Source organism: Miniopterus schreibersii, assembly GCF_964146895.1.
Source record: "Miniopterus schreibersii genome assembly, chromosome: 16".
Taxonomy (NCBI): domain Eukaryota; kingdom Metazoa; phylum Chordata; class Mammalia; order Chiroptera; family Miniopteridae; genus Miniopterus; species Miniopterus schreibersii.
The window spans coordinates 32,226,544-32,251,963 of NC_138116.1; the positions used below are offsets into that span (position 1 = coordinate 32,226,544).

Here is a 25,420-nt window from a genome sequence, read left to right on the forward strand (position 1 = left end):
CTCCCAAAATACTTGCAAAATATAATTTGCAAATTTAAAATAATTTGATGCAAAAAAAAAAAGGTGGCACTGCCTCCTTCCTTCCCCTCCCTCTCTTCCTTCCTTCTAGTGCCTCCCGCCCCGCGGCCCCCGGGAGTCCCGCCGACAAGAAAAGGCTTTGCAACAAGATGGCGAGGAGGCACCGACACACACAACAAGGGAAGGAGCCGCGCTGCCCCCGGCCGCCGCCCCCGCTACTACACCGGGGCCGCAGCCAAAGCCCGGACCGGAACCCCCACCCGCAGGGCCGCGGCGCCTCACCGAAGGAGGGGCGGGGTCGGGAGCGAGCTGTTCCCACCCACTACATACGGCGCGAGCACACGTGGCCTGGGTGGGGGTGGGAGAAGCTTGGGCCGGTTCGCGCCCTTCATTTCCGCTTTCCCTCTTCGTCCCGCCCCGATTGCATGCCACAAGTTGAGCAGGGGTTGTGGCTGTGTTTGTGTCATTCATAACGAAATTTGTACTGCTGGAGGGAAGGAAAGGTGGAAAATTCAACACTTAAGTAGCTCAAAGAAGGACATTCTAGGTCAGGGAAGCATTAGGATAGTAGAGACCGGCTTGATCCCTGGGTCTCCGCTCCCTACCCACACGTGACCTAATTCCTGCAACCACCAGGATGTCGCAATTGACCCGGGATCCGCCCCTGGGCGGAGCTGACAGCTGGAGGCTGCCAAAGAGGCTGCCAGAGAACTGGCGGAGGGAGCGGAGTGGCGATCCGATTCCGCGTTTTGTCTCCATTCCTCCCCCCGCAGTGCGTTAGCATTCTATTAGGCGACGTCACCGGGCCGCCGGCCAATGGGCGGGCAGGACAACACGGCATGGAGCAGCTCCACATGGACACCCCGCACCGCCAGCCTTCTGTTTAAAGGGCCAGTGTTTAGCCGTGTCACATTCGCGGGTGCAGCTGGGGGCCACTGTGTGATCGGGCAGGTGGGACGTCTGAGTGAAATTTCCGCAGTTGTGCCCTGGCCTGTCCTTGACTTTTCACCACCTTTCCATTAAAACAAAGTCTCTCTCCTTCCCCTAAACTCTGTACACGCGTGTCTGGTGCGGGTGGAGGCTCAAACTGTGCCGCCCCAGAGGCCATTCTTTACACTAGGACCCGGGCGGGGCAGTTAAGGCGAGGCATCCGCAGCCCAGACCAAGGGGGCGTGGCCCAAACCAGGAACAACAACGTGGAGGGCGGAAGCCCGGCCCCTGGCGGGGCGCGGGGCGGGGCGCGGGGCGGGGCCTCCTGGCCCAGCCTCAACCGCGCTAGCCCGGCGGCTGCCCCCACAGCCCCACAGGCGGGGGCCCTCCTTACCGCCGCTTTCCGGGGACGCGGGGGCGTTCAGTCAGAAGGTTTGGCCTTTCAGGTCAGCGTGTCCAAGTCCTCATCGTGCAGGTAAGGAAACAGGCCCAGAGACTAGAAAGGACTTACCTAAGGTCACTCGGTATTCCAGTTGCTCTGTTAGGAGGAGCGTTTATTCCTGACCCCAAGGACGACTCTTTTGAAGGCAGTTCTAGGGCAGGGTCTCCAATTTGAAAAAAGTACTGGAGGAATATCAAATTGCTCGCATGGGAAGGAGTTCGACCATTTAACATAATATGATTGGAACCACCAAAATCTTTACCTGAAACCCTGCTGTTCTGCTTTGGGGGAAGCTACAGAAAACCCCGATAGTTTGTAGTGACTCGCACAGGCCTGCTGAAGGCATACTTGGGGCACCCTGGTGCACATTCAGCTCTGTTGTCCCAATGCCAGCAGGCCTGGGGCCCTCTCAGTCCTGGTCCCAGATTCTTTCTTTGCTAACCACTGCAATCGGACAATGCCACTTGGGTTCAAGGTCCCCCAGCATGGGCATCAATCACCATCATACAAAACTAAAAAGCAAACCTTTATGAAGAGGCTCAGTGGCAGACCACCCTGCCAATCCATCCCATCCCATCCCATCCCCACTGTGCCTTAGAGGGATAAGTTCTTATTTGGGGGGACTAGAGGAGAGCTAGACCTATTGAAAGCTGGTACAGATGCATGCTTTCTAGCTTTGCTCCTTAGCTTTGAAGGCATAGTGCATCCTAGGGAAAGAAAATCTGCACATGCCCTGGCCCAGTAGCTCAGTTGGTTAGAGCTTCATCCAATATACCAAGATTTCAGGTTCGATCCCCCATCAGGACACATACAAGAATCAATCAATGAATAGATAAGTGGAACAATAAATCGATGTCTCCCTCTCAAATCAATCAATTAATCAATAAAAGAAAATCTGCACAGATCCTGGAAATCAAGAACCTAGTGAATGGGAGGAAGGGGGTTGTTTGCCAGCACATCTACAAAGGGCTCTGACCTTTGGATAGTTAATGCCTCAGCATCTACACCTGAGCAGGAGAAGCCCTTACACACAAAAATGCCTCGGTGCCACTGGCTCTGCTTATGATGAAGCTGGAAAGCAATGGGGATTAGAGAACATCCTGGTTCTTCACAGGACGGATGAATGCCCTTTTCCTGGAAGGGCTAGATCTGTGCTGGTTTTGACATTGCTTCCTTTAAGGTGTCTGCAACCTGCTACCAGTGTTGTTGGCCCTGGTCCACTGCACAAAGAAAATGACAAGTTTAAAGGCAATATATAGGTGTGTGTGGTGGCGGTGGGGGAGGGTGCACAGTATACATAATAGTGGCCTGAAATAACATTGTTGACCAAGTTTCATTTTGTTTGGAGTCAGCACTGAACCATTCTGCCCAGGATGCTCAGAGAGCTACATCCAGCCATACCCTTCTGTCCTCAAGTAGTCATGGCACACATACAGCTCCTTGAAGTCTCTTCTAGAGGCTTAAGTCCAATTTTGCCGACTCTTCTTGTCAGGGACCAGCTCTATCATATTAAGAAAGCACCAGTTTGAAAAGTAATATTCTAGCCTGGCAAGGCGTGGCTCAGCGGTTGAGCATCAACCTAGGATCCAGGAGATTGAGGTTCGATTCCGGGTCAGGGCACATGCCCAGGTTGCAGGCTCGATCCCCAGTCAGGGGCCTGCAGGGGGCAGCCAATCAATGATCAGTGACGATTCTCTCATCGATGTTTCTCTCTCTCCCTTTCCCTTCCTCTCTCTGAAATCAATACAGACTTTTTTTTTTTTAAACAAAAGTAATATTCTAAAGACTTTTTCTTTCAGGGGTGGGGAAACAGGAGATAAAAGTGGAGTGAACAGATTCAAATGCCAGCCTCTCCCTTGCCCCCAATATCCCATCTGCTCCAGAGCTTAGTGGAGATGCCTGCTATTTAAAACAAACAGCCTTACTGGCTTCACATGATCATCTGTTTATTTGGGTCATGTGGGGACAGCAGCCAGGGGATGTTAGGCAAAAGCAAGGGTTTGGAAAGGAGGCTTTTTCTGGGCCTATTGTTGCCTACAGAAGCCTTAAAAAGGACAAACATAATTTTTCATCAACTAAGGTTCCCCTACTTGGGGAATGGACAGATAGCTCTGTAAAGGGGATGGGTGGGGCATAAAAGGAGAGGGGAATGAACAGAGGGTTGTTCAATGTGTGAGCCTCAGCTTCCTGTTCCAAGGGGGTGGAACTAGGGTAGAAGCTGCCAATTGCTGTATTCATTCAAGGGATAGGGAAAAGAAATCTTTTTGATGTTTTAGCAGAAAGGTTAGCACATTTTGGGAATGATCCAAAGCCCAGGCATCTCCAAAAAGTTGTTCTAAAGTTTCTTTGTGGCTTCTAGGTGCTTAGTAGCTTTGAGGCAGGAAGAAACCTGGGCCATCATCCATCATTGTGTGCTTTCTCAGGAGATTTCTTTCAGTCTTCCTCCTCCAGTGCTGTGTACCCCAATGCCCAGATCAAATCCCTCAATTTTTTAATATGCTTAGCTAGAGACATTTCCTAATGAGACTGTCTTCCATGCCCCCCACCCCTTCACCTCAACAAAGCTTAACATATACAGCGGTGCCTCGGTTTTCAAATGTAATCCGTTCCGGAAGACCGAGCTCTGAAACGTTCGAAAACTGAGGGATCAACGGCCGACAGCTGGGCCTCAGGATCTTGCCCTCATCGGAAGCCTGTGGCATGTTCAACTTCCGAGGCATGTTCGAAAACCGAAGCATTTACTGCCAGGTTTACAGTGTTTGTAAACCGAAATGTTCGTCAACAGAGACGTTCGAAAACCGAGGTGCCACTGTACACACACAACTCCAAGAGCTATGAAAATCAGTTCCCTGACCCCTACAAAACATAAGTAATGAGATGGGAGAAAGGTGTGATGCCAAAAATACAGGCATTCACACTAGATCCCAGGTGTCCTAACACTCCAATCCTGACCTCTCGAATTTTACAAGTGGTTTTAGGGAGCTTTTCACCTATCATAATTAAAACAAGACCAGAAAGAGAAAGTCGGCTATAAGATGAAGAGGGAGGAGAAGACTAGTGCACTGAGGGACACACCAGACACTATTCATTTAACAAGTATTTATTGTGTGCCTAACATGTGCCAGGCACTGGGCTTGGGTATCCTTCTAGCCAAGGCTAGGTGACCCTTTGGTAAGCCAGAGTGGGGTAAAAGGTCATAGAGCAGAACTCAACTCCATATAATACCTGGAAAAGGTTAGCTTTGCTCTCTACCACCATGCTGGATGGAGCATGAGATCTTATGATATACAAAGACCCCTCAGAGTCCTGAGATACTCATTTTAGGTGAGGTTCCCAGATAATCCTATTTTTGTAAGAAGGGATACGAAAAAATTAAGCGGATTTAAGGTTGGGTTAGCCAGCTGAGCCTGATTCCTGGTAAGCCCACCCAGGATATGAGCAGGATTTTGAATTACTTTGATAGAGTTGAATCCTATACGGTACTCACTCAATCATCTGTGAAGTGGGCTCTCTGGAGCCTGAAGGTTCTATCTAAGTCTTCATCTATCTTCCTCCACTCCTGGGAGTTGTCAAAGGCCCTTTTCTGAACCTATGAAACAGGTACAATCAAGTTCCACCTTCCCATCCATGTACTTTCCCCTCTTCATTGCCTCACACGTTGTCACAGCTGAAGAGTTGAGATCACTTAGTCCAAACTCCCAAGAGCAGGTATCTTACCCAAGGTCACAAAGCTTAGTGTCAGCTGGGACAAGAGGTGGCCTGGTTCTCCTTTGACTGGCCCAGCCAGGGTTAGTGAGTCCAGAGTCCTTGAAGACTTCATAGAAATGGGTGATGGTATGAAGATAACCTCTCCCTTCCTGGCTAAAGACAGGAATACTTATTAACTTTGCTTAGTGGTGCTCAATAAACAAGCTTAGCAGATGAGTGAGAAGGCAAAGCAAAGGACCTCCGAGGACACTGCACTGCCTCGGGCCACTCTGAAGAATTAAGAGCTTCTAAATGGGCCCAGGCAGACAGGGATTCTTCACGGGGAGCTGGCCTAAAGAGGTGACTGGGGGAAGGGGCAGATTTTTATCCAGGCAACCGCCCTGGGTGTGGACACTGAGTAATAAGGAAAGATATGTAGTTCAAAAGCAGAGAGGGAGGAGCCAGGCCCTGCAAGCTTTTCTGAGAAACCAGAGGCTAGCCACACTATGCAGCTAGAGATGGGGGCTGTGGATGACTTAGGAAGGAGGAAGCTGATAAAGTGGGAAAAGGCACAGGGGAAAGGATGAGGGCTTCCGTTAGTCCTCTGGGGGGAGGGGGGAGATGTGGCTTTAGAGTAAATTACTTCAGGTCATGGGAGTGAGACTGGTCAAAGTTAGTAGAGAGAGGTAGTCTTACAAAGTGAGTCAGGAGCCAGCTGGATCAGAGGGGGTGGGGGATGTTAATAGGGAAGGCCCCTCCCAGGGCACAGGGCTGGAATGCAATCAGTGCCCAGCAGAAAGGACTAAGTTCTACTCTCCCGGCAACCCAAGCTCATACCTAAAAGCAAGGCTGCAGGATCGTCTTTAAAACCCAAGAGATCATCTACCTGTGCTCTAACTGATGCCCTCTCAGAAGACTATGTAAGTCCTGGAGCAGAGGCCTGTCACTGGCTGGACTGACTAGATCCAGACAGGGCTCAGCCCCATGCCTGCAACCAGAATTCTTACCAAGGCCCCAGGGTCCACTGGGAGAGTATACTGGGCAGTGCTGGGGATATTCCAGGACACTCCAGGAGCCACATATCAGCCTGTGGCTCTCCTCCCACCACTCCAAGTTGGGGGCTGGGATAGTACCTACCCCCACTCCCACCCCACTCAAGTCCCTACTCCCATCACAGAGACCTCAGAGGGCAGTGCTAGGGCTTACCAGTCATCTCTCGGATGCGTTACTCTGTGGTAACTCTGACCCATTCAATAAACACGTCCTTAAACCTTACACCATAAACCAACATCAATTCAAGTGTTAAATGTAAAAAATAATGCCAAAAAGAGCCATAATAAAAAATAGGTAAACATTTGTTCTGCTCCAAGGGTGGTGAAGGAGGTGTCTACACATAAAGGCAAATAAAAAAAATATAAAGGAACAGCCGACAGAATTGATTACATAAACTCTCTAAAAGCTCATTAACTGTAAAAAACACACAAAATCACCATAAATAAAAGGAAAAGGTAAATGACAAAATGGAGGGAAATACTGGCAAGGTGTGTCTTTGCAATTCAATAACAAAAAGAACACCTGGATAGAAAAATGAACACAGAACATAATTTATAATTTACAAAACAATATATGAAATAATATATACAACATAAATGTGTAAATATATGAAAATGTCTGACCCTGCCAATATCACAATATAATTAAAACAATGAAAACATTCTTACCTATACACTGATAAAGGGTTTCTAAAAATTAGTCTTCCCCTGCTGTCAAAGGTGTGGTAAACACAGGCACTTGTGGAAATGTAAACTAGCACAACCTTTTTAGTGAGCAAATTGGCAATATATATACAGAATCTTTAAGTCATATCTTCTGCTTGATTTTTTTTTTTTTTTAAAGATTTTTTATTGATTTTTAAAGAGGGAGAAGGAGAAAGAAACATCGATGTGAGAAACATCGAGCCAGCAAACCAGGCATGTGCCCTGACAGACAGGGAATCGAGCCGGCGACTCTCCGGTGCAAGGAAGGTCGCCTGGCCAACTGAGCCATCCCAGTGTAGAAACTTACACTAAAGGAACAAGAAAACAAGTATCTGTGTAAAGAAACTCACTAAAGCATTATTTACAACAGCGGAAACCAGGAAACCTAAATTTCCAACAAGGAACAACATGGCATGTGAAGAAAACAGGGGCTGTCAATAAACCAAAAGACTAACAATGGTTGTCTCTGAGCGGTGTGATTACTGGTAATTTTTATTTTCATAAGTTTTCTGACACAGACTAATTTTATAATCAGAAAAAGGTTATATGTTGCTAAATGCGGAAGATTATGAAAGAGTAAAATACAAATATGATCCCACATTTGCTGTTTAAAAATAGATATTCATATAAAAATACTTAGATAAAATGTAAAATAACTCCATTTGAGTAGTGGAATTGTAAATTTTTATTCATTATTTTATAAATTTCTTATAATGAAAATGCATTACTTTTGTAAAATGAAATTATGCCAAAGGGGGAAAAATGTTCTCCTGTGCTTTATCAGGAAGGGCCTCATACTTTTTTTAAAAATGTTTTTATTAATTTTAGAGAGAGAGGAAGAAAGAGAGCAAGAGGGAGAGAACATTGATCAGCTGCCTCCCGTACGCACCCAGACCAGGGATTGAACCCGAAACCTAGGTATGTGCCCTGACCGGGAATCAAACCTGCAACCTTTTTTGGTGCAGGGGACAATACTCCAACTGACTCAGAGCCACCCGGCCAGGGCCAGGGACTTACACTTCTTGATCTCAACTAACTCAACCTGTTGCTGTGGGTCTACTTCCCATTCTAGTCTTTATTCTGAAAGCTCTCCCATTTTACCCCCGAAAGCAGGTTTCATCTTTCCCCTCAAACCTATCTAAAGCTGCTCTTTCTGATGCTTAGATCTGAAGTTCCCCAGAAATGGGTCAGGCAACCCTTACAGTCCAGGTGAGGCGAGAAATAGCACTGAGGCAGCGGCACTAGGGTTGAAGGGGCCTGGCTGGATCTGGGAGGTATTTCCGAGGTGGAATATTTTAGTCCCTGGTGGTGAAGGAGAGGGAGGAGGAGAGACAGCTAGACGGCTGGTGGATGGGTGATGAGCGAGAACAGAGGACAGCCCTGGCCAGTTTGGCTCGGTGGTTGGAACGTCAGCCCTGGACTGAAGGGTCTCGGATTCGATTCCCGGTCAAGGGCACACGCCTGGGTTGCAGGCTCAATCCCCGGCCCAGTTGGGGCATGTGCGGGAGGCAACCAATGGAAGTTTCTCTCTGTTTCTCCCCCTCCTTACACTCTCTCTCTAAAAAAAAAAAATCAATGGAAAAAATATCCTCAGGTGAGGATTAACAACCAAAAATAGAGAGAAAGTATAGACCATAAGTTGGGTTTTACACAGCCACGGTCCTGAGGTGGTTAGGTATGCGGGTGTAGGAAGGTCAGAAAAGGCCTGGATTTGGGCATGAAAATATATGGGTGAGCAGTAGCTGAAGTCATGGGAGTGGATGAGGTCAGCTAGGAGCGGGAGAAAAGAGCAAACATAGCCCATGGGCAGGATCTTTGGGATACTCCCTTTAAGAGGTGAGAACTCTGAAAAAGGAGGGTGGGCAGCAGCTAGACTTCAGTTGCTGAAGTAAACGAGAGTTAGGAAAGCGGAGCCGAAATAGGTACAGTTCTAGCACCTGGTGGTAGAAGAGGTCGCAAACTGATGTCCTGCTAGGTTTTTATAAAAATACCGAGTTAGTTGTCAGGATTTACAATTAGGTAAATTCTCATAAATCTGGATTTTTTACTTCCCTCAAAGAAACTGAAAGATCCAACAACACTAGGCACCCATTTCTGCAGGGCAGTAAGCAGCAGGAACTGAATACAAGCTACTTCCTTTTAGTCAGAGCACGAGCTGGCCCTTCTTGCCTGGCCCTGGTGTGGAAGATGAGGAAGTACTGTACTTCCCTTTGTGCATGAAAAGCCCTTTAGCGCTCATCTGGAGGTCACTGAAGTACAGGCCGGCGTTTGGTCCATAATGCCCACACTTGGCCCTCAAGGCAGGCATCCTGGGACAAACAAGTTTGAATGGAGGATCCTGTCACACCAGCCTGGGAACCCCCTTTCCCAGCCAATCCATGGGAGCAGGTGTGCCTCACCTAGTCTGAGGCCTGGCACGCTCTCTGGGTGGCCTTCTCTTTTGCATGGCGGCGCTGGCAGAGGCAGAGGCGGGGCGGTGGCACACTTCCCTAGGGGCTGACTGGCTGCTGGAGTCAGCCAAGTCCCCCAGCTGAGAATTTCCTGGCTCTGGTTTCTAGACTCTCAGGCCACACTCCCTGAATGGGTCCACCAGATGGCAGGCAGCCTTTTTTCTTCTCCAGATTTTGAATTCATTCACCCTACCTGGGGAAGATGACTTGCTATTTTTCTGACAATTACTACCCTCTCCAGCAAGATTAAAAAGCACATCAGTTTTGTGTTCTGCACGTGAAATATTTAGTGCTGGCTACTAAAATATTTAAAAAATCCTTCAATTATCATACAGTTAGGTATAGTCTAAGAGTCATTACCTAATTATCAGTTATTTAGTTATTTTACATTGATTATGATCCAACATGTACATGAACTAGACATTTTGTGGTTTCACTAACTACTTAATTATCTTCACTACTGCCAAATACAAAATTCTATGAAGATTTGGTAGCATAAATTAAGAACTAATTACAAGTAATTTCACTTATTAAATCTTGCTCATTGATCATAGGCTGGAAAATAATATTACCTTAAAGTGCGAAACAGTGAGGCTGGGTAAGAGATGCTTTTTCTCTCTTCCCTGTGTCAAATAATTGTCGTCTCCTTCCCTAGAGGTGGGTCAAATTAGCCTGGAAGTTTACTGCCAAATTGTGAGATTTTGTATCGTGAATCTCTGGTCCTGAGTTCAAATCCCACTTCTCTGACTCAGCTCTGCGAATAACCTTAAGACAAGTCACTTTAAGTTCTCTGAGCTTCCATTTTTTTTAAGCTATCACACAGGGACACCACACCACTTGGCAGGGTTACTAAATAAGACAATTTATATAGAAGATGGCCAATCAATATTGTTCATCCCTCCAGTACATGGAAGCTTCACTTTTGCTTTTGGTCAAAAAGTGGTAGTCTACACCTGCAATTATATACTTGAGGCCTTGGCCTTTTCACTTGAGTTTACTGGAAAATTTTCTGACTAGAAATTGAAAACTCAAAGAAGAAAAAGAGATAAACAAGTTGAGAAGCCTACTCTTTGTTTACGTACGCTTCCAGATGTTTTAGTACTTCTCTCATTGAACTGCTGCTACAACTCTGGGAAGCAAGAATTCCTCATCTTTTGTATGAGGAAGCCAAGGCTTAGCGAACTCTACCTACCCTGTAAGTGGAACTGGAATGTAAACTGAGGTCTGACAGACTGTGAAGCCTGTGCCCTTTTCTGTTTTTCATTCCCTTAGGGCGGTGGAAAAGCACCTAAGATGTAACATCCTTCGCCCTCTTAAGAACATCGTATACAAGCCAATTCTGCCAAGTTCACCCACACTTTCTAGTTCATTCCTTCTTGTCTTATTTCCCTGGCTCATAATGAGCACCAGTGACCGTCCACTTCCCGGAGGAGAGCCAAGAGTCCCTCACATTTCTGCTTGAGCTGAGACAGGTGGGTAGGCTACACCTCAAAGGGCATTCGGTGGGTGGTGCAAGGCCTTCACTCAGTCACAACATAGTCCTTGGAATAAAAGCATAGCCTCCAAAAGGCAGCATTAGCTGTTCCAACCAGCAATTAAAATAATAAACTGCTGTTTTAGTCATTTGGGTGAGTCACAGCAGAGGATCTAAATGCCTTTACAGAGCAGAATGGGAACTCTCTGGTAAGTGTGTGAGGCCCTGCTGCTAGTGGAATGAGCCCCATGTAGGGCTAACACTGTGCTGGCATGAGCACCAAGTGATTTCTTCTTGGGAGCATTAGAAAGGTTCAGGACCATCACCACCCTGCTCCAGGAGGCAGAGGCCAATTCATTCTACTAGTAAGTCACTTCTGGGTTTTACTGGGGTTACTGCCCATTCAGCAAACCAAATCTCCCAAGCACTAACTTCCCTAAAAAAAATGTAGTCAGGTCCTTTTTCTAGGGGTACCTCCTGGATGGCTGTAAAACTGATGTATCTTTGAGACTTTCCTACTCCAAGGCTCTTTAGTTCCCCAAAATGGACCTTCTTCTTCCTAATGTGCAGATCTTTTGGGTGTCCACCCATAACATCTGATCCTGGGTGATGAAAATAAGGGTAGATGGGACTTCTCCCTGAGCCCACACAGACCCCAGGGTTAGTAATATGTATGTTCTACATAGAAACAACCTTGTGGGAAAGAAGGCCCCACTAACCTATAAAATATACACAGCACAGAAGCAACTGTGCCAACTTTTGATGTAAACAACACATAACACATGTGCTAGTCAACCAGCCAGAAAAACGAAAGAATGAAAAGACAAAGGAACATTGAAAACAGTTTCCTTCTTCGAGTTCTCTATATTACTCTTCCTGGAACATAATGCTTTTGAAAAGTTACTGTTTAAGATCACTAAACATCCCCCTGCAGTACCCCAGTTAACTAGATACTAATAAAAATTTGATCCAAAGGATTGACCCATCCTGGATATATTCTAGAGTAGCAGGACAGATGGAAAGAAAGAAAAAAATTATCAACTGGGATCATAAAGAAACATAAAAAGATAAAAGATTATGCCCAGATAAAAAGACCATTGGGTAGTGGATTTTTTCTTCTTCTTTCTATTTATTTACATAAAAATATTTATCTGGGTAGCAAATGGGTATTTCAAGAAAATACCAAGGGAACAATTAGATCCATTCCCATAGTGCAGTTAAGATGCTTGAAAAAAGGACCAAAGGTGCCCCCGTGTGGCCACAGAGGAAAATGCTGCGGTTTAAGATGGAGAGGCTACTTCTTTTTAAGAGGCATCCGGTTTTGCATCTTTTCCACACCTTGCAGTTTTACTACTTGTAGAAGTTGCTGTGCTCACATCATAAGCTTTGAATTCTATAAGAGGAGAGATTTCATGTTTTAAATATATACATACTAAAGGTTTAAGTAATCAACATGAACCCTTAAGATTAGCTCAAACTCTACTGCAGAGACACCAACCCTGCTAGGTTATGGAACAATGCTCTGGTGAGTGAAAAGTCAGGCAAGGATGTGGGGTGAGGGAACCAAACTGTTGGAAGCAAAGCAGATTTCAAACAACAAAAGCAGCTTTAGTCCTCCTTGGAAAACAAGTTCAACTTCTGTTCCCACTTGAGTTATAAGAGATCAGAAGCCAGTGCCAGGGACCAGAACAGAATTTAAGATAATACCACAGAGATTTAATTCCATATCAATCCATCAATATGAACTTGACCTCCAGATATTTAAGGCAAGTATCATTCAACACGACACACGAGTCAATGACCTATTTCTTTCTTCTTCTTTTTTATAAATACGTTATTGATTTTTTTTAGAGCGAGAGGAAGGGAGGAGAGAGAAACACCGACGTGAGAGAGAAACATTGGATCGGCTGCCTCCCACATGCACCCGGACTAGGGATCTAGCCCACAACCTGGGCATGTGCCCTGACCATGAATCGAACCAGTGACCTTTCAGTGCACAAGACAATGCTCAGCCAACTGAGCCACACCGGTCAGGGCAGTAACCCATTCCTTTAAAGAAAATAAATTCCCTTTCCCCCTGTACCAGAGGTATATGCTGTCACATCACATACCATACAATTATAAAGTATATGCATACATAACTTTTTTTAGATGTCCTTTAAAAAGATTTTCAATGTTCTGTCATTAGATAGAAACAAACTATTCTTCTCAGAGAAAGAAATGAAGACATCCGAATGCAAAGGCACTCACAGCTCTAGCAGTGGAAGCTTCCCTTGTCACGTAGTTTTTAAACTCTAAGAGCATTACCAACACCTATAAAACCTCCTCCGTGACACCAAGCATTAAACCTGGGGCAATGAAACTCACAGACACCGGACATATTTTCTGTGCCTCCAGTGACACAGCTTATTCTCTGGGAATCTCCAAGTACTAGATCTAAACAAAGGCTAATACTGTACCTGAAATACATTTTGAACAGGCAAGGAGTATAAATAAATACACTACTGTTATAACATGGAAAAATACTTGTAAGATGTTAAATGAAAAACCGTAATATAAAATTGAACACGCAGCAGTACAACCAAAGTTAAACCCACACGATCACACACCCCATCTACAGAAAGAGAGACTAGAAGGAAATACTAAAGTACCAGTAATGGTTGGTTGAGAAGGCTGAGACTAGCAGTGATTTTGCCACCGGTTTCTTTCACTTTTCCATATCTTTAGAGCACATGCTATTGTTTTTAATGAAACAAATAAGCAAACAATAAACAGTTACTGGCTACTTACTGAAGGAGTAGTGGCCACCTGACTAGATCACGCTGAAATTCTATCAAGGTAGAAATTACCTTGGTTTGGGTCTGGCATGAGCTTCAAATGTTATCAGAGCAAGCGCAGCAGGACGGGGTGGGCGGGTACAGATTATCAGACCAGAGGAATCCAGGGCTGTGGATTAAATCTTGGTTCTGCATGACCCTAGGAGAGACTGGTTTCCTCATCCTACCAAAGAAGAGTTCCTAGTGGGTTACTGACCCACTGTGTGACTCTAGGTCAGGAACCCTTCTCTCCAGGAAAAACACACACAAAAAAAACACATGCTCATAGAGCTTTTAAAAACAATCCAGGAGGTTTAAGGATTCTCTAAAGGTTCACAGACCAGGTTAAGAACACTGATGGGTTAATATGTTATCTTCTGCAGCTGTCTCCACTGCCACAGGGAGGTATTATATAGTCCTATTTTCATTTCCCCTATCTTTGCTGAGGGCTGGGCCTGGCTACTGCCAAAATATGCCAAGGTCATCAGTATTCTGCCAGAACCAATAGCTACCTTTCAAAAGTGTGGCTTAACTGCTCAGTTCCAGCTTCTCTGCAGATAACAAGGAACTCTGGCACCATACTCAAAAATTTCAGTCTAAATAGAACACTAGGATGTTGAAAGTGAGGCTCGGAAGAGAGTAACCCAAACACCAAGAGAACAAAAAAAGAAACTCCTTTTTCAGAGGCATTCCTGCTGAGCCCTGACATTCCAGTTAGAAATGTGTTTTAAGAACATGGTTACCCTGGCCTCAGAATTCTCCTATGCTAACAGGTAAACTCAGAGGGGATTACTAAGGAACCCACAAAAAGCAGTATTTGATTAGCTACAATTTATCTGCCAATAGATGAGAATTTAAGCAACCTACTGAACATAACTATTGTGATCCATTTCTTATTTCTATCATTATTTATCCATTTAAAGCCAAGAAAATATTTCCCCCAACTCCAGGATTCAAACAAGATGGACAGTTTTCAATTCAGAATACTCTTATATTTAAAAACAAAACAAAGCTCCATTTCAAATGTCATACACTAGTAAAACTGCTACAAAACAGTACTTTCACCAGGCTGGAGGTAGGGGTATGGCTTCTCAGTCCCACCTGGGAGTTCTGCTTACCTAATTGTTTCTGAAATAAGCAACATCAAAGCAGACATGAGTCAGGAATGTGACGGCTCCAGGTACTCCCCAGATCGGCCTTCTGGCATTACTAAGCCTCTCCCTGACTCTCCTGCCACCTACCATCAGGCTGGTTTCTTTTCTTAGGACTGACTCAGGAGCAGTCAATCATATGTACAGGGAAAGTCTTCAGTCTTTAAGGTGACTCTAGAAGAGGGTATAGAGCCTATCTGGTGTTCTGCCTCGATTTGGGGGATGAGAAAGCATGATGCTCTGTAGAGTTCTGACCTAGACCAGATTCCAAAAATAATCCTTTAGGCCTCACAGAAGTAGTCTAAAGCTAACGTGATCAGTTTAAGTCAGGTTTAAATCCCTTAAGAGTTTTATGATGGCTGTTTGTTGATGATGATGGCCACAATTCTTCCTCCTTAACTACCATACTACAATGCCCTGTAACTTAAAAAAAAAAAAGGTGTGTGTGTGTTTAAAAATGAATCCATTTGTTTCTGTTTGTAAAGATAATTCCACATAATGCTACCAACAGGCTCATGATAGAATTCCTCTTGCCACCCCACAGGCCACTCCAAGGGAAGTTGCTTTATTGAACTTTCCCAACTGTGCAAGAAGTTTGGAGTTAACTAGCAACAAGCCTGAAAATTTGGTTACGTATATAGGTACAAAGCTGGTTCATCAAATCCCTGTTCTGACCCTCAACCCAATGCATTTCAACTAAGGCATCATCTACCTCCTTCTTAATGTTTATCAAACACTTGAAAAGGTAACGTCCAGCCACTCCTTGGAGGTGGTCCCCCTTTTCAGACACTGGGTTGATGAACTGCTCAGAAGCCTCTTGGTCCTGGGCTCCGCTGCCAGGGCCTTTACGCGCCCCCTCCCCTTCCCCCTCCCCCTTTTCCTCGCTCCTTCCGTCCTCCATGGGTTCTGGGCTCTCTTCCCGGGACAGCGAATCCCGGGTTGGGTCACAGCCCTCTACAGCAGCTGGCTCGCCTTCCTGTGGAGCAGGCCCACACGGGGCACTCTCCTGGGTGTCCTGGGCCAAATCCTGGCTCCTGCCAGGCTCTTTGGGGGCGACCTTTTTCTCTTCCAAGGCCTGGATGACGTCCTCAGGAGCACGAGGCACTTCTCTCAGCTGTCTCACTCTTTCTCTTTTCTTTCTCCGTAAGTGAACCCAGGAGTTTTCTATGGCTGTTAGGAAAAGGCTGACTTCCTCCTTTCCACAGGGAACTCGTTTATGCTGGACCTGTTTGGAGAAAAACCAGAATTGTATAGGCAGTCACTTCTCTACTCTCAAACTCCTTTAAAAAAAAAGGAAAATAAAATTAAAAAGGGATTATAAGAACTTCTTCAATATGCTTAACTGGGTACCTTCAGATCAGTGAGAATTTTTTCAATCCATGTCGTCACAACTACTATTCCTTCCACTGTCTCAGAGCCCAGAGGCGACGCTTTGAGGGATAATTCTTTCATCACAGATTCCAACACTACAAATGTGATGGGTTTCCTTGGCCTCTCTAATTTTCTTCGCTTACTTGGTGGTGACTGAAAGAAAAAGAAGGCATGAGAGAAGAGGGGAAAGTTATCCAAATAATTTAATGCATTACAATGAACTCAGCTTGGGAAATTTCCATGACTCCTGCTACCAATCACAGAGCACTCAGAACACAAAAGGCATTCTTTGCATGTTTATTATTTATTTTTTATTAATCCTCACCCAAGGATATTTTGTATTAATTTTTAGACAGAGAGGAAGGGAGAGAGAGAGAGAAACATCAATGTGAGAGGGAAACATCAGTTGGTTGCTTTCCTCACATGCCCTGACTGGGGATCAAACTCGTAACCTAGGTATGTGCCCTGACTGGGAATCGAACCTGCAACCCTTTGGTGTATAGGATGTTACTCCAGCAACCGAGCCACCCGGCCAGGGCTGAATGTAATTTTAACACTTAACCCTGGAAAATAGGTTTATCACCTCCCCATTTTACAGAAGGGAAAATTAAGATACAAAGAGGCTATGTAACCAGCTCAAGGTCATATACGTAGTAACTTCAAAGTTAGGATATGATTCCCAAACCCAGGTTCCTTCTGCCACACCATGCTTCTGGTGTTCTGGCTATCGGTATGAAACAACTCCTCCAACAACTAAATATCCTAAATGGGCCTGCATAATTATTTCCTTAATGGCAACTCAAAGACCCTGAAGGCACTGTGTTCTTTTCTATAAAGAACTGCATGGCTTAAAATAGCCAACATGTTCTGCGTTTATACTTGCTGAGGCTTGAAAGAAAGAAGCTGGTGAGCCACAGCTTGTAAAATGACCAGGGTACTAAGATCACATGGGCAGAGAGGACTGTTGAATCTTGTCTAATGCTAGAGCCAATACAGTGACTAGCTAAGCACTGCCTCTCAGTTGGGGAGGGGGGACACCAGTACTGATGAGCATAGTGGATTTGAAAGGTGGTTCCACGTAATTCAAGACTGTCATCTTTGTATTTCAAGCTTGGAAAGTGAATTATACTCTACCCACTAGAGGGACTCAAGTTCCATTTTATAAACCAAATGACACTGCTGTACTTAAATTTTATTTCTTTAAGTAAAAACTTACTAAATGTTTTTTTAAATGACTCAGCTAAGACCAGATATATTATGGACACTTTATTTTAAAAGACAGGCTCATACTTGTTGACAAAATTTATCAAAACTTTAAAAAATTTAAGATAATTCTAAAGTAACGGAAAATTGAACAGATTGTAAGAAGAAAGGCTCAAAAAAGAGAAATACCGCCTGGCCAGGCATGGCTCAGCGGTTGGGCGTCAACCTGGGATCCAGGTGATCGGGGTTCGATTCCCAGTCAAGGCACATGCCCAGGTTGTGGGCTCGATCAATGACTCTCTCATCATTGATGTTTCTATCTCTCTCCCTCTCCTTTCCTCTCTCTGAAATCAATAAAGATATATGTAAAAAAAAAAAAAGAGAAACACCTAGTTCAGCTTCGCAGATCTTTTCCTACAAAGAGGAGTTCCTGGGAATTGTGCTGTTGTTAACTGTGGCTCTACCTAGAAAGTGACAGAGCACATGCATATACATGCAGAGAAAGGTCTAATTACTGGGTGAGGCCTTATAAGAACTAACCGGCAATCCCATACCCCATATAGATACAATGAAACAGCCAGTTTATTCTATGCTAGAAAACTTTTAGATTGTATTTCTAAGAAAAATCTGTATTTTCTCTCATACCAGATATTAACTACATTAAAAAAAATTAAAGAACCCTAGAAAACAAGCTTAGAAGAAAAGCACCAAAAACAAAGGATGTGTATATGAATAGGAACCTGCTCTTAAGAAATGAATAATGGGGCCCTAGCCGGTTTGGCTCAGTGGTTAGAGCATCGGCCTGTGAACTGAAAGGTCCCGGGTTCGATTCTGACTAAGGGCATATACCTCGTTTGCAGGCTCTAACCCTGGCCCAAGTCAGGGAGCGTGCCAGAGGCTACCAATAAATGTGTCTCTCTCACACTGATGTTTCTCTATTGCTTTCCCTCCCACTCTCTCTAAAAAGCAATGGAAAAAATATCCTCAAATGAGGATTTAAAAAAAAAAAAAAGAAATGAGTAATAGGCTCCGCTGCCCTGCGCCTGAACTTGTTCGATTAATGTTTCACACAAGATGAAATAAATTCATATTGACATTAGGACAATAGTATTGTTATTAGTCACTCAGCATAAGAAACATAATTTCTAGTCTGCTACAAAGCGAGAGCCAAGAGCGGAACACTTTGCACTAAAGAGCTTAAGATACAATTATTAAACTGAGGAGGAAGAAAGACTGTGGTGTGTAGGAGAATAGGGCAGGAGATTCGGATTCCCTAACAAACAAACAAAATCGAAACAGATTCATAGATACAGAGAACAGACCGACAGTTGCCAGAGGTAAGGGGGATTGGAAACTGAGTGAAAAAGGAGAAGGGATTAAGTACAAATTGGCAGTACAGAACAGTCACCAGGATTGGAAGTACAGCATAGGGAATATAAGCCACACGAAATCATTATGTTCTCCCAGTATCTGCAGGAAAAGAAGGGAGCCATTCACTAGAGATCTGCTGAGCGTGAAGCCACAGCCTTCTTGTTTTGACAAAGCAACTTCTAGGATGGTATTGAGGGGAAAGGAGCGCTCCTGGCACTGGGATCTTCGCTGCTCTGTCGCACTCTGAAAGGCTACTGCCCCAGGTCCTCCAGGAACAAGCAGAATGTCTGTTCTGTGAGCCGTTCTTCAGCACAGACTATTGTTATTTGGAGAAACAGAGCCAAGGGGCCAACACTGACATCTGGATGGGACACAGACAGGAGGTGAGCTGGGAAGGACAGCCAGACTTTCGCCAAACATGTATCACCTCTGCTGCCATGAAGTGGACTGAATATTTTGTTGTCTAAGGGTGTAGCCTCCTTATTAACAGTCCAGAGGGCATTTCTATTATTATCTTAATAGTACAGGTCACTGTTTAAAATATCCTCATCATTCCTGGCATATAGGTAATAACAGTAAAAAGTAAAAAGCAAGGGGAAGAAAAGTTTATACAGAATGATACCTATCTAAAAAGGGGTGGTTATAACGCCATAGGTGTATTTCCTTATATTAAAAAAGGTTTTGCTCAGTGGTTAGAGCATCAGCCCATGCACTAAAGGGTCACGGGTTCGATTCCAGGTCAAGGGCACGTACCTGGGTTGCAGTTTGCTCCCCACCCCGTCGGGGTGCATTCGGGAGGCATCCAGTCAATGTGTCTCTCTCACATGGATGTTTCTTTCTCTCTCCTTCACCCCACCCCTCCCTCCCTTCCACTCTCTCTGAAAAGCAATGGAAAAAAGCATCCTGGGGTGAGGACAACAACAACAACGGAAAAACAATGGAAGGATAGATTATAAAATTGTTTAAACAGTAACCCATGGAGCATGAGGGATTAGGGTGAGACAAGACAAAGAAGCCAAACTTCTGGCTGCATCTCCCTGTTTTTAGATTTGATATTGAAACCATGTAAATATATTTTACAAAACAAAATTAAGTAACACAAAAAAGGCAATCCCTAAAAATAAAAAAAGTAAAATGAAACAAATGAACTTAACTTGGTATGGACTTGGTGGTTATAAACCCACAAACAGAAAACATTCCAAATGACTTTAAAATCCATCGTGAGATTATCCACAAAGACCCCCCCCCCCAAAAAAGGGAAAAGCTACTTTCATAAATCTTTTTGTTACTAGTAATGTTAATTTTGAGACCTGTGGTGTATCAGTGGTTCAAAACAAATGAGTTATTATGTTAGTACAGTTAATAACTAAGATTGCTGACATGGGATTTTTGAATGATAAATATAGAAAATTGGGGATATTAAGTAGAACAGAATAGAAAGTACAGCTCAGTAGTTAGGGCGTCGGTCCGTGTACTGAAGGGTCCCAGGTTCAATTGCAGCCAAGGGTAGGTACCTTGGTTGCAGGCTCGACCCCCCTCCCTGGTCAGTCAGGGCAATTGCAGGAGGCAACCAATAGATGTCTCTCTCTCACATCAATGTTTCTCTCTCTCTCCCCCCTTTCCACTCTCTCTGAAAAGCAATGGAAAAAATGTCCTCAGGTGAGGATTTAAAAAAACGAATGGGCACGAACTGTCAATAGTGAAGTGCGGCCCGGCCAGCGTGGCTTAGTGGTTGAGCATCGACCTAGGATCCAGGAGATTGCAGTTCAATTCCCGGTCAGGGCACATGCCCTGGTTGCAGGCTCAATCTCTAGTAGGGGGCGTGCAGGAGGCAGCCAATCAATGACTCTCATCATTGATGTTTCTCTCTCCCTCTCCCTTCCTCTCCCTAAAATCAATAAAGACATATTGCCCGGCCGGGCATGGCTCAGTGGTTGAGCATCAACCTAGGATCCAGGCAATCAGGGTTCGATTCCTGGTCAGGGCACATGCCCGGGTTGCGGGCTAGCCGATCAATGACTCTCTCATCATTGATGTTTCTATATCTCTCTCTCCCTCTCCTTTCCTCTCTCTGAAATCAATAAAGATATATTTAAAAAAAAAAAAAAGACATATTAAAGAAATAAAGTAGTGAAGTGGGTGATAGATAAATGAAGTTCAGTAAAATGCTCTTTCTTTTTAAAAATTCAAAATTTTCCATAATCAAAAGTTTTCTTGAAAAGTTTCTTGAGCCCTAGCCAGTTTGGCTCAGTGGTTAGAGCTTCAGCCTGCAGACTGAAGGATCCCGAGTTTGATTCCAGCCAAGGGCATGTACCTCGGTTGCAGGCTCGATCCACGGCCCTGGTCAGAAGTGTGCAGGAGGCAACCAATTAACGAGTCTCTCTCACATCGATGTTTCTCTCTCACTCTCTCTCCCTTCCACTCTCTCTAAAAAGTAATGGAAAAAATATCCTCAGGTGAGGATTAAAAAAAAGTTTGTTGAATGTGAAAAATCAAATGATAAAGCTTCTAGAAAATAATGTAGGAGAAAATATTCCTGACCTTGAGGTTAAGAAAGATTTTTAAAATAAGACACAAAAAGCTCTAACATCCATAAAGGAAAAAACTGGTACATTAGGTTAAATTAAAATTATGATTAAAAACAAATCTTAACAAAAGGTACTGGCAAGTTAACACCTAAGAGAACATACAAGGAGGGGCAAAAAATAGGTTTACAGTTGTTCGTATGGAAAATAATACAATAATTAATAAATAACAACACAAAAATTAACTGTTTCAAGTACTTACAACTGTAAACCTACTTTTGCCCTACCCTGTATATAACTAAAAGGAGGCTCATATCTAGAAAACACTGAAAATGCCTACAATTCAATTTTTTTACATGTAGTTAATAAAATAGGCAAGAAATGCAGACACTTGACATAAATAGAATATACAAATAGTGAATATCTAAAAGGGTTTTGTGAAACTTCATTAGTTATCAGGGAAATGCAAATTAAAAACACAATGATTTAACTGTTAGAATATCAAGTGTCGGTGAGGCTGTGGAGCACCTACCAATACAGTGTTACACTCAACACCGGTGGGTGTAAACAACCCCTTTAGGAAAATATACTATAGCTGAACTTACACCCCAGGCTCCATGACCCAGCAGTTCCACTCCTAGGATTATACTCAACTGAAATGTAAAATCATGTACAAGAATGTTCACAGAAACATTATTTATAATACCTGCACACTGGAAACAACTCAAATGTCTCTAAAGAGTAGAATGGGTCAATTGTAGTATATTCAAATGATACAGTAATACTGTTGCAAAGAACAAACTCTTCTTGGCACCAATGTGGATGAATCCCACATATGTATTTGCATAAAAGAAACCAAATACTAAAGACAAACAGGAGGGAAAGGGGTTAATAATTAGGAGTGAGCATGAGAGGAATTTGGGTTACTGGTAAATAAGTCATTAATATTTAAATCTATAACAGATACATTTTTATAAAAGCACTTATCTTTCAATTTTTAAAAAAGCTTACAAAATTATATCTGAATCAAGGCAATTAAAATTGTCTCAAGTTGATAAATGAAGTAAAGGTAAAAGCATATTTTTATCTAGAGCATTACTATCCAGTAGAACTTTCTGTGATGACAGAAATGTTATATATCTGTGCTGGCGAATACGGTAGCTTCTAGCCACATGTGGCTAACGGAACACTTGAAAAGTAGCTAGTGAGACGGAGTTGAGGAACTGAATTTTTAATTTAATTTAAATTAAAAGAATTAATGCGCTCATGGCCAGAATATTGGACAGCACATATCAAGAGAAAGGAAGGTACCACCCACCATAGGAAACAGAATCCACTAAAATATGTTCTTTCTGCAAAGTGGGATAGTATCAAAAGTTATGATGGGGCTAAGGTGCTTTTATGGTAAATTCTTTTGTACTATTTGATGTGTAACTTTATGTATGTATTTAATCTTTAAAAAGAAACTATTCTTTCTTTTGTGTATGTAAAGCATATATTCAAAACTGTTAACAGTGGTTATCTATTATAGGTGGTAGGATTTACGGTAATTTCTTCCTTAAAAAAATTATCCATATTTTCTAAAATGTTTACCATAAGAAAACATTTAAAAAGAACAAAAAAGCAGCCAGGGTAGCTCAGCTGGTTAACTCAGTTGGTTAGAGTATTGTCCTAATAGGTCAAGGTTGTGGGTTTGATCTTCGGTCAAGGCACAACAAGAATGAACCAATGAATGCATAAATAAGTGAAACAACAAATTGACGCCTCCCCCTGCCACCTCTCTCTCATCAATAAATTTTAAAAAAAAGAGTAAAAAAGCTAAAACAAAACAGTGCCTCAAATTTAATTCCCTCTTTTCTAGTGAAGGAAAGAAAGTAGAAAAAAAGAATACTAGTTTAGACATACATCTGTTTGGTAAATATTAAGTGCCAACTACCACATACTGCTCAAAAAAATTGTATAATGAATGAATGTATGAGTCCTGCTCATAGGAAACTTCTAAATTAATGGATAAATCAGGATGTCTGTGGTATAAACATAAGTCATGCAAGATTGACTTTTAAATAAACAGTTAAGTCAAGCAATATGCTCACATTCAAGGGAAGGCCATCTCCTTAAAGTAGTCAACTTGGAGGACCAGTTATTACAATAATTTAAGAAACCATGTAATAGTTTTAAGAAATACCTTCCAGATATTAAAAAAAAAAAAATCAAACCCACTTTTAAAGCACAGAGGTATTCTATTTTGGATAATATTCCGAATTAGCTATGTGGGCTTTGAAAGCAGTTTTAACAAAATCCCAATCTCCAAAAGAGAGTTCCTTTAGGAATTAAAAATAATTAGAAAACAAAATAAAAATAAAATGTTTTGATAAACAGCAATAGAATAAATGTAAGATCTACTAACCTGGGGGGGAGGGTTTGTGGTGACTGGTGCCACCGAACCTGCACATTTCAATGTGTAACTCAATAAAGAGTGACAATTCAAGGGGGGGAAAAAGACATACTGATACAACATTGTAGTTAATTCTGTAAGCTGCATTTTGGGAAGAGAAAGGTAAAACTAAATGAAAAAATAGAAACAATTCTATAAAAAATAGAATTAACCTTTTTTTATGATTTATAAAATTAACCCTATTGTTAGCATACTTTGTAAAAATAACAATGGAACTAAATGATAAATATAGTGTGTCATCTTAGATTGTTAATTTGACTCAATATTAAAATTATTTAACTTTTAAAAATGGAAATAAAATCAGGGAATAGAATGCAAAATTCAAATGGATTTTAAAGAAAGAGGAGACTTCATGATCACAGAGCGCTTCCTGAGAACGTCTTCACTGTCCCTTTGATGCTCAGGGGTTTGTCAGTAACCGTTTTCTGCTAAAGGTGGTGCTTCAGTGGGAAAGTCTGAGAATCACTGTACCACATCATTTGTTCCTTTATTTCCATTCCTTTAATGATTATTATCTGAGGACCAGATACTATGCGAGGTTAGTGCCACATCGAAGATACCATGGTGGGAATATGGACAAAGGGCTACAGTGGCAACAGGAAAGGATCCCGTCGGCCGAGGAAGAGTCAGGGCACTTCACAGAAGGCAGTGTCTGAATTGACTTGATAGATGAGGAGTCTGATGGTCAGATAGGAATCTCTGGTAATTTTTAGCTATCTAGTGACTATTTGGATATTCTCTTTATGTAATCTGCCCCCAAGGAAACTTAGCAGTAGCTCATTACTAGAGCATCAAAGACAGGGGCGGGTGAGAAGAAACGGTAGGAAATGATAGTACAATTTATTTTACTGAGCACTTACCACATAGCAAACACTATGTTAAGTACATTTAATCCTCAAAACCCTATGTGGTAGGTATTGTTATTAACACCCATTTTACAAATGAGAATACTGAAGCTTAGAGAAGTTAAGTAACCTGCTCAACATAAAACCAGATAGGGGCCAGCTCATAAAAGGCATTTTCTATACGCCATGCAATAGTTTTGGTGTTATCCGCCATGCCAGAGTTAAACAAATTACTGATACAAAGAAGGTTATAGAGAATATATATGACTGAAAAAGATAAGTACAAGTCCAGAGATTTCTATGGGCTGAATGGTTAAGAAGACTTTATGCAGAAACTAGAATTGAGCTGGGCTGCAGTAGAGGGAAGTCCGAGGGAAGGACCAGACAGAGAACGGGCTGTGAGCTACGACTCTGGCATCACGGGAGGTCTGTGGAGGTCAATACGGTAGAAGACAGTACAGTCAGAAAAACAGGGAGTGATCAGGATGGAAGGGAAATCTAAGGACAGATCTGGGCACCCAAGGAGCCAAACAAGCTGTACTTCCCACTGGCAGCAGGTAGCCACTTGGGAATTTTTTAGCAGAAGGGTGAGCTAAGGATGAGCCCAAGTGATTCTTACAAGATGATGTGGGCCTGCACGAACCGGTTATTACACGGCCAGGCTAGAACAAAAGGCAGTACTTTGGAAAGCAGAGTATCAGAGTGACTACGAGCATAGGCCTCGAAATCAGACTGATCTGGGTTCCAACCTGACTTTGGAGAGCCTCCAGTTCACTCAGCTAGTAGGTGGGAATACCACCATCTAATTTACTTGACTGTTGTAAGGTTTAGACACAATGACAATGTGTGAGAAGTGAACCATTCAAACCACAAAGGCTGTACCCAGTGCCTCAAATCTACTACATCTATTAATGTCCTGCTTGTA

At 43.1% G+C, this 25,420-nt stretch overlaps 1 protein-coding gene across 1 annotated transcript in view; it reads right to left on the reverse strand.

Annotated features, from left to right (window-relative positions):
- Positions 1 to 12,583: 12,583 nt before the first annotated feature.
- The window catches only part of METTL16 (methyltransferase 16, RNA N6-adenosine), a 55,015-nt gene continuing 42,178 nt past the window's right edge, over positions 12,584 to 25,420 (reverse strand). The window contains exons 9-10 of the mRNA XM_081161878.1: positions 16,076 to 16,249; positions 12,584 to 15,950 (exon numbers count right to left, since the gene is read on the reverse strand). Coding sequence (XP_081018004.1) covers positions 15,327 to 15,950; positions 16,076 to 16,249 — 798 coding nt within the window. The 3' untranslated portion in view covers positions 12,584 to 15,326. The remainder of the gene's footprint in view (positions 15,951 to 16,075; positions 16,250 to 25,420) is intronic.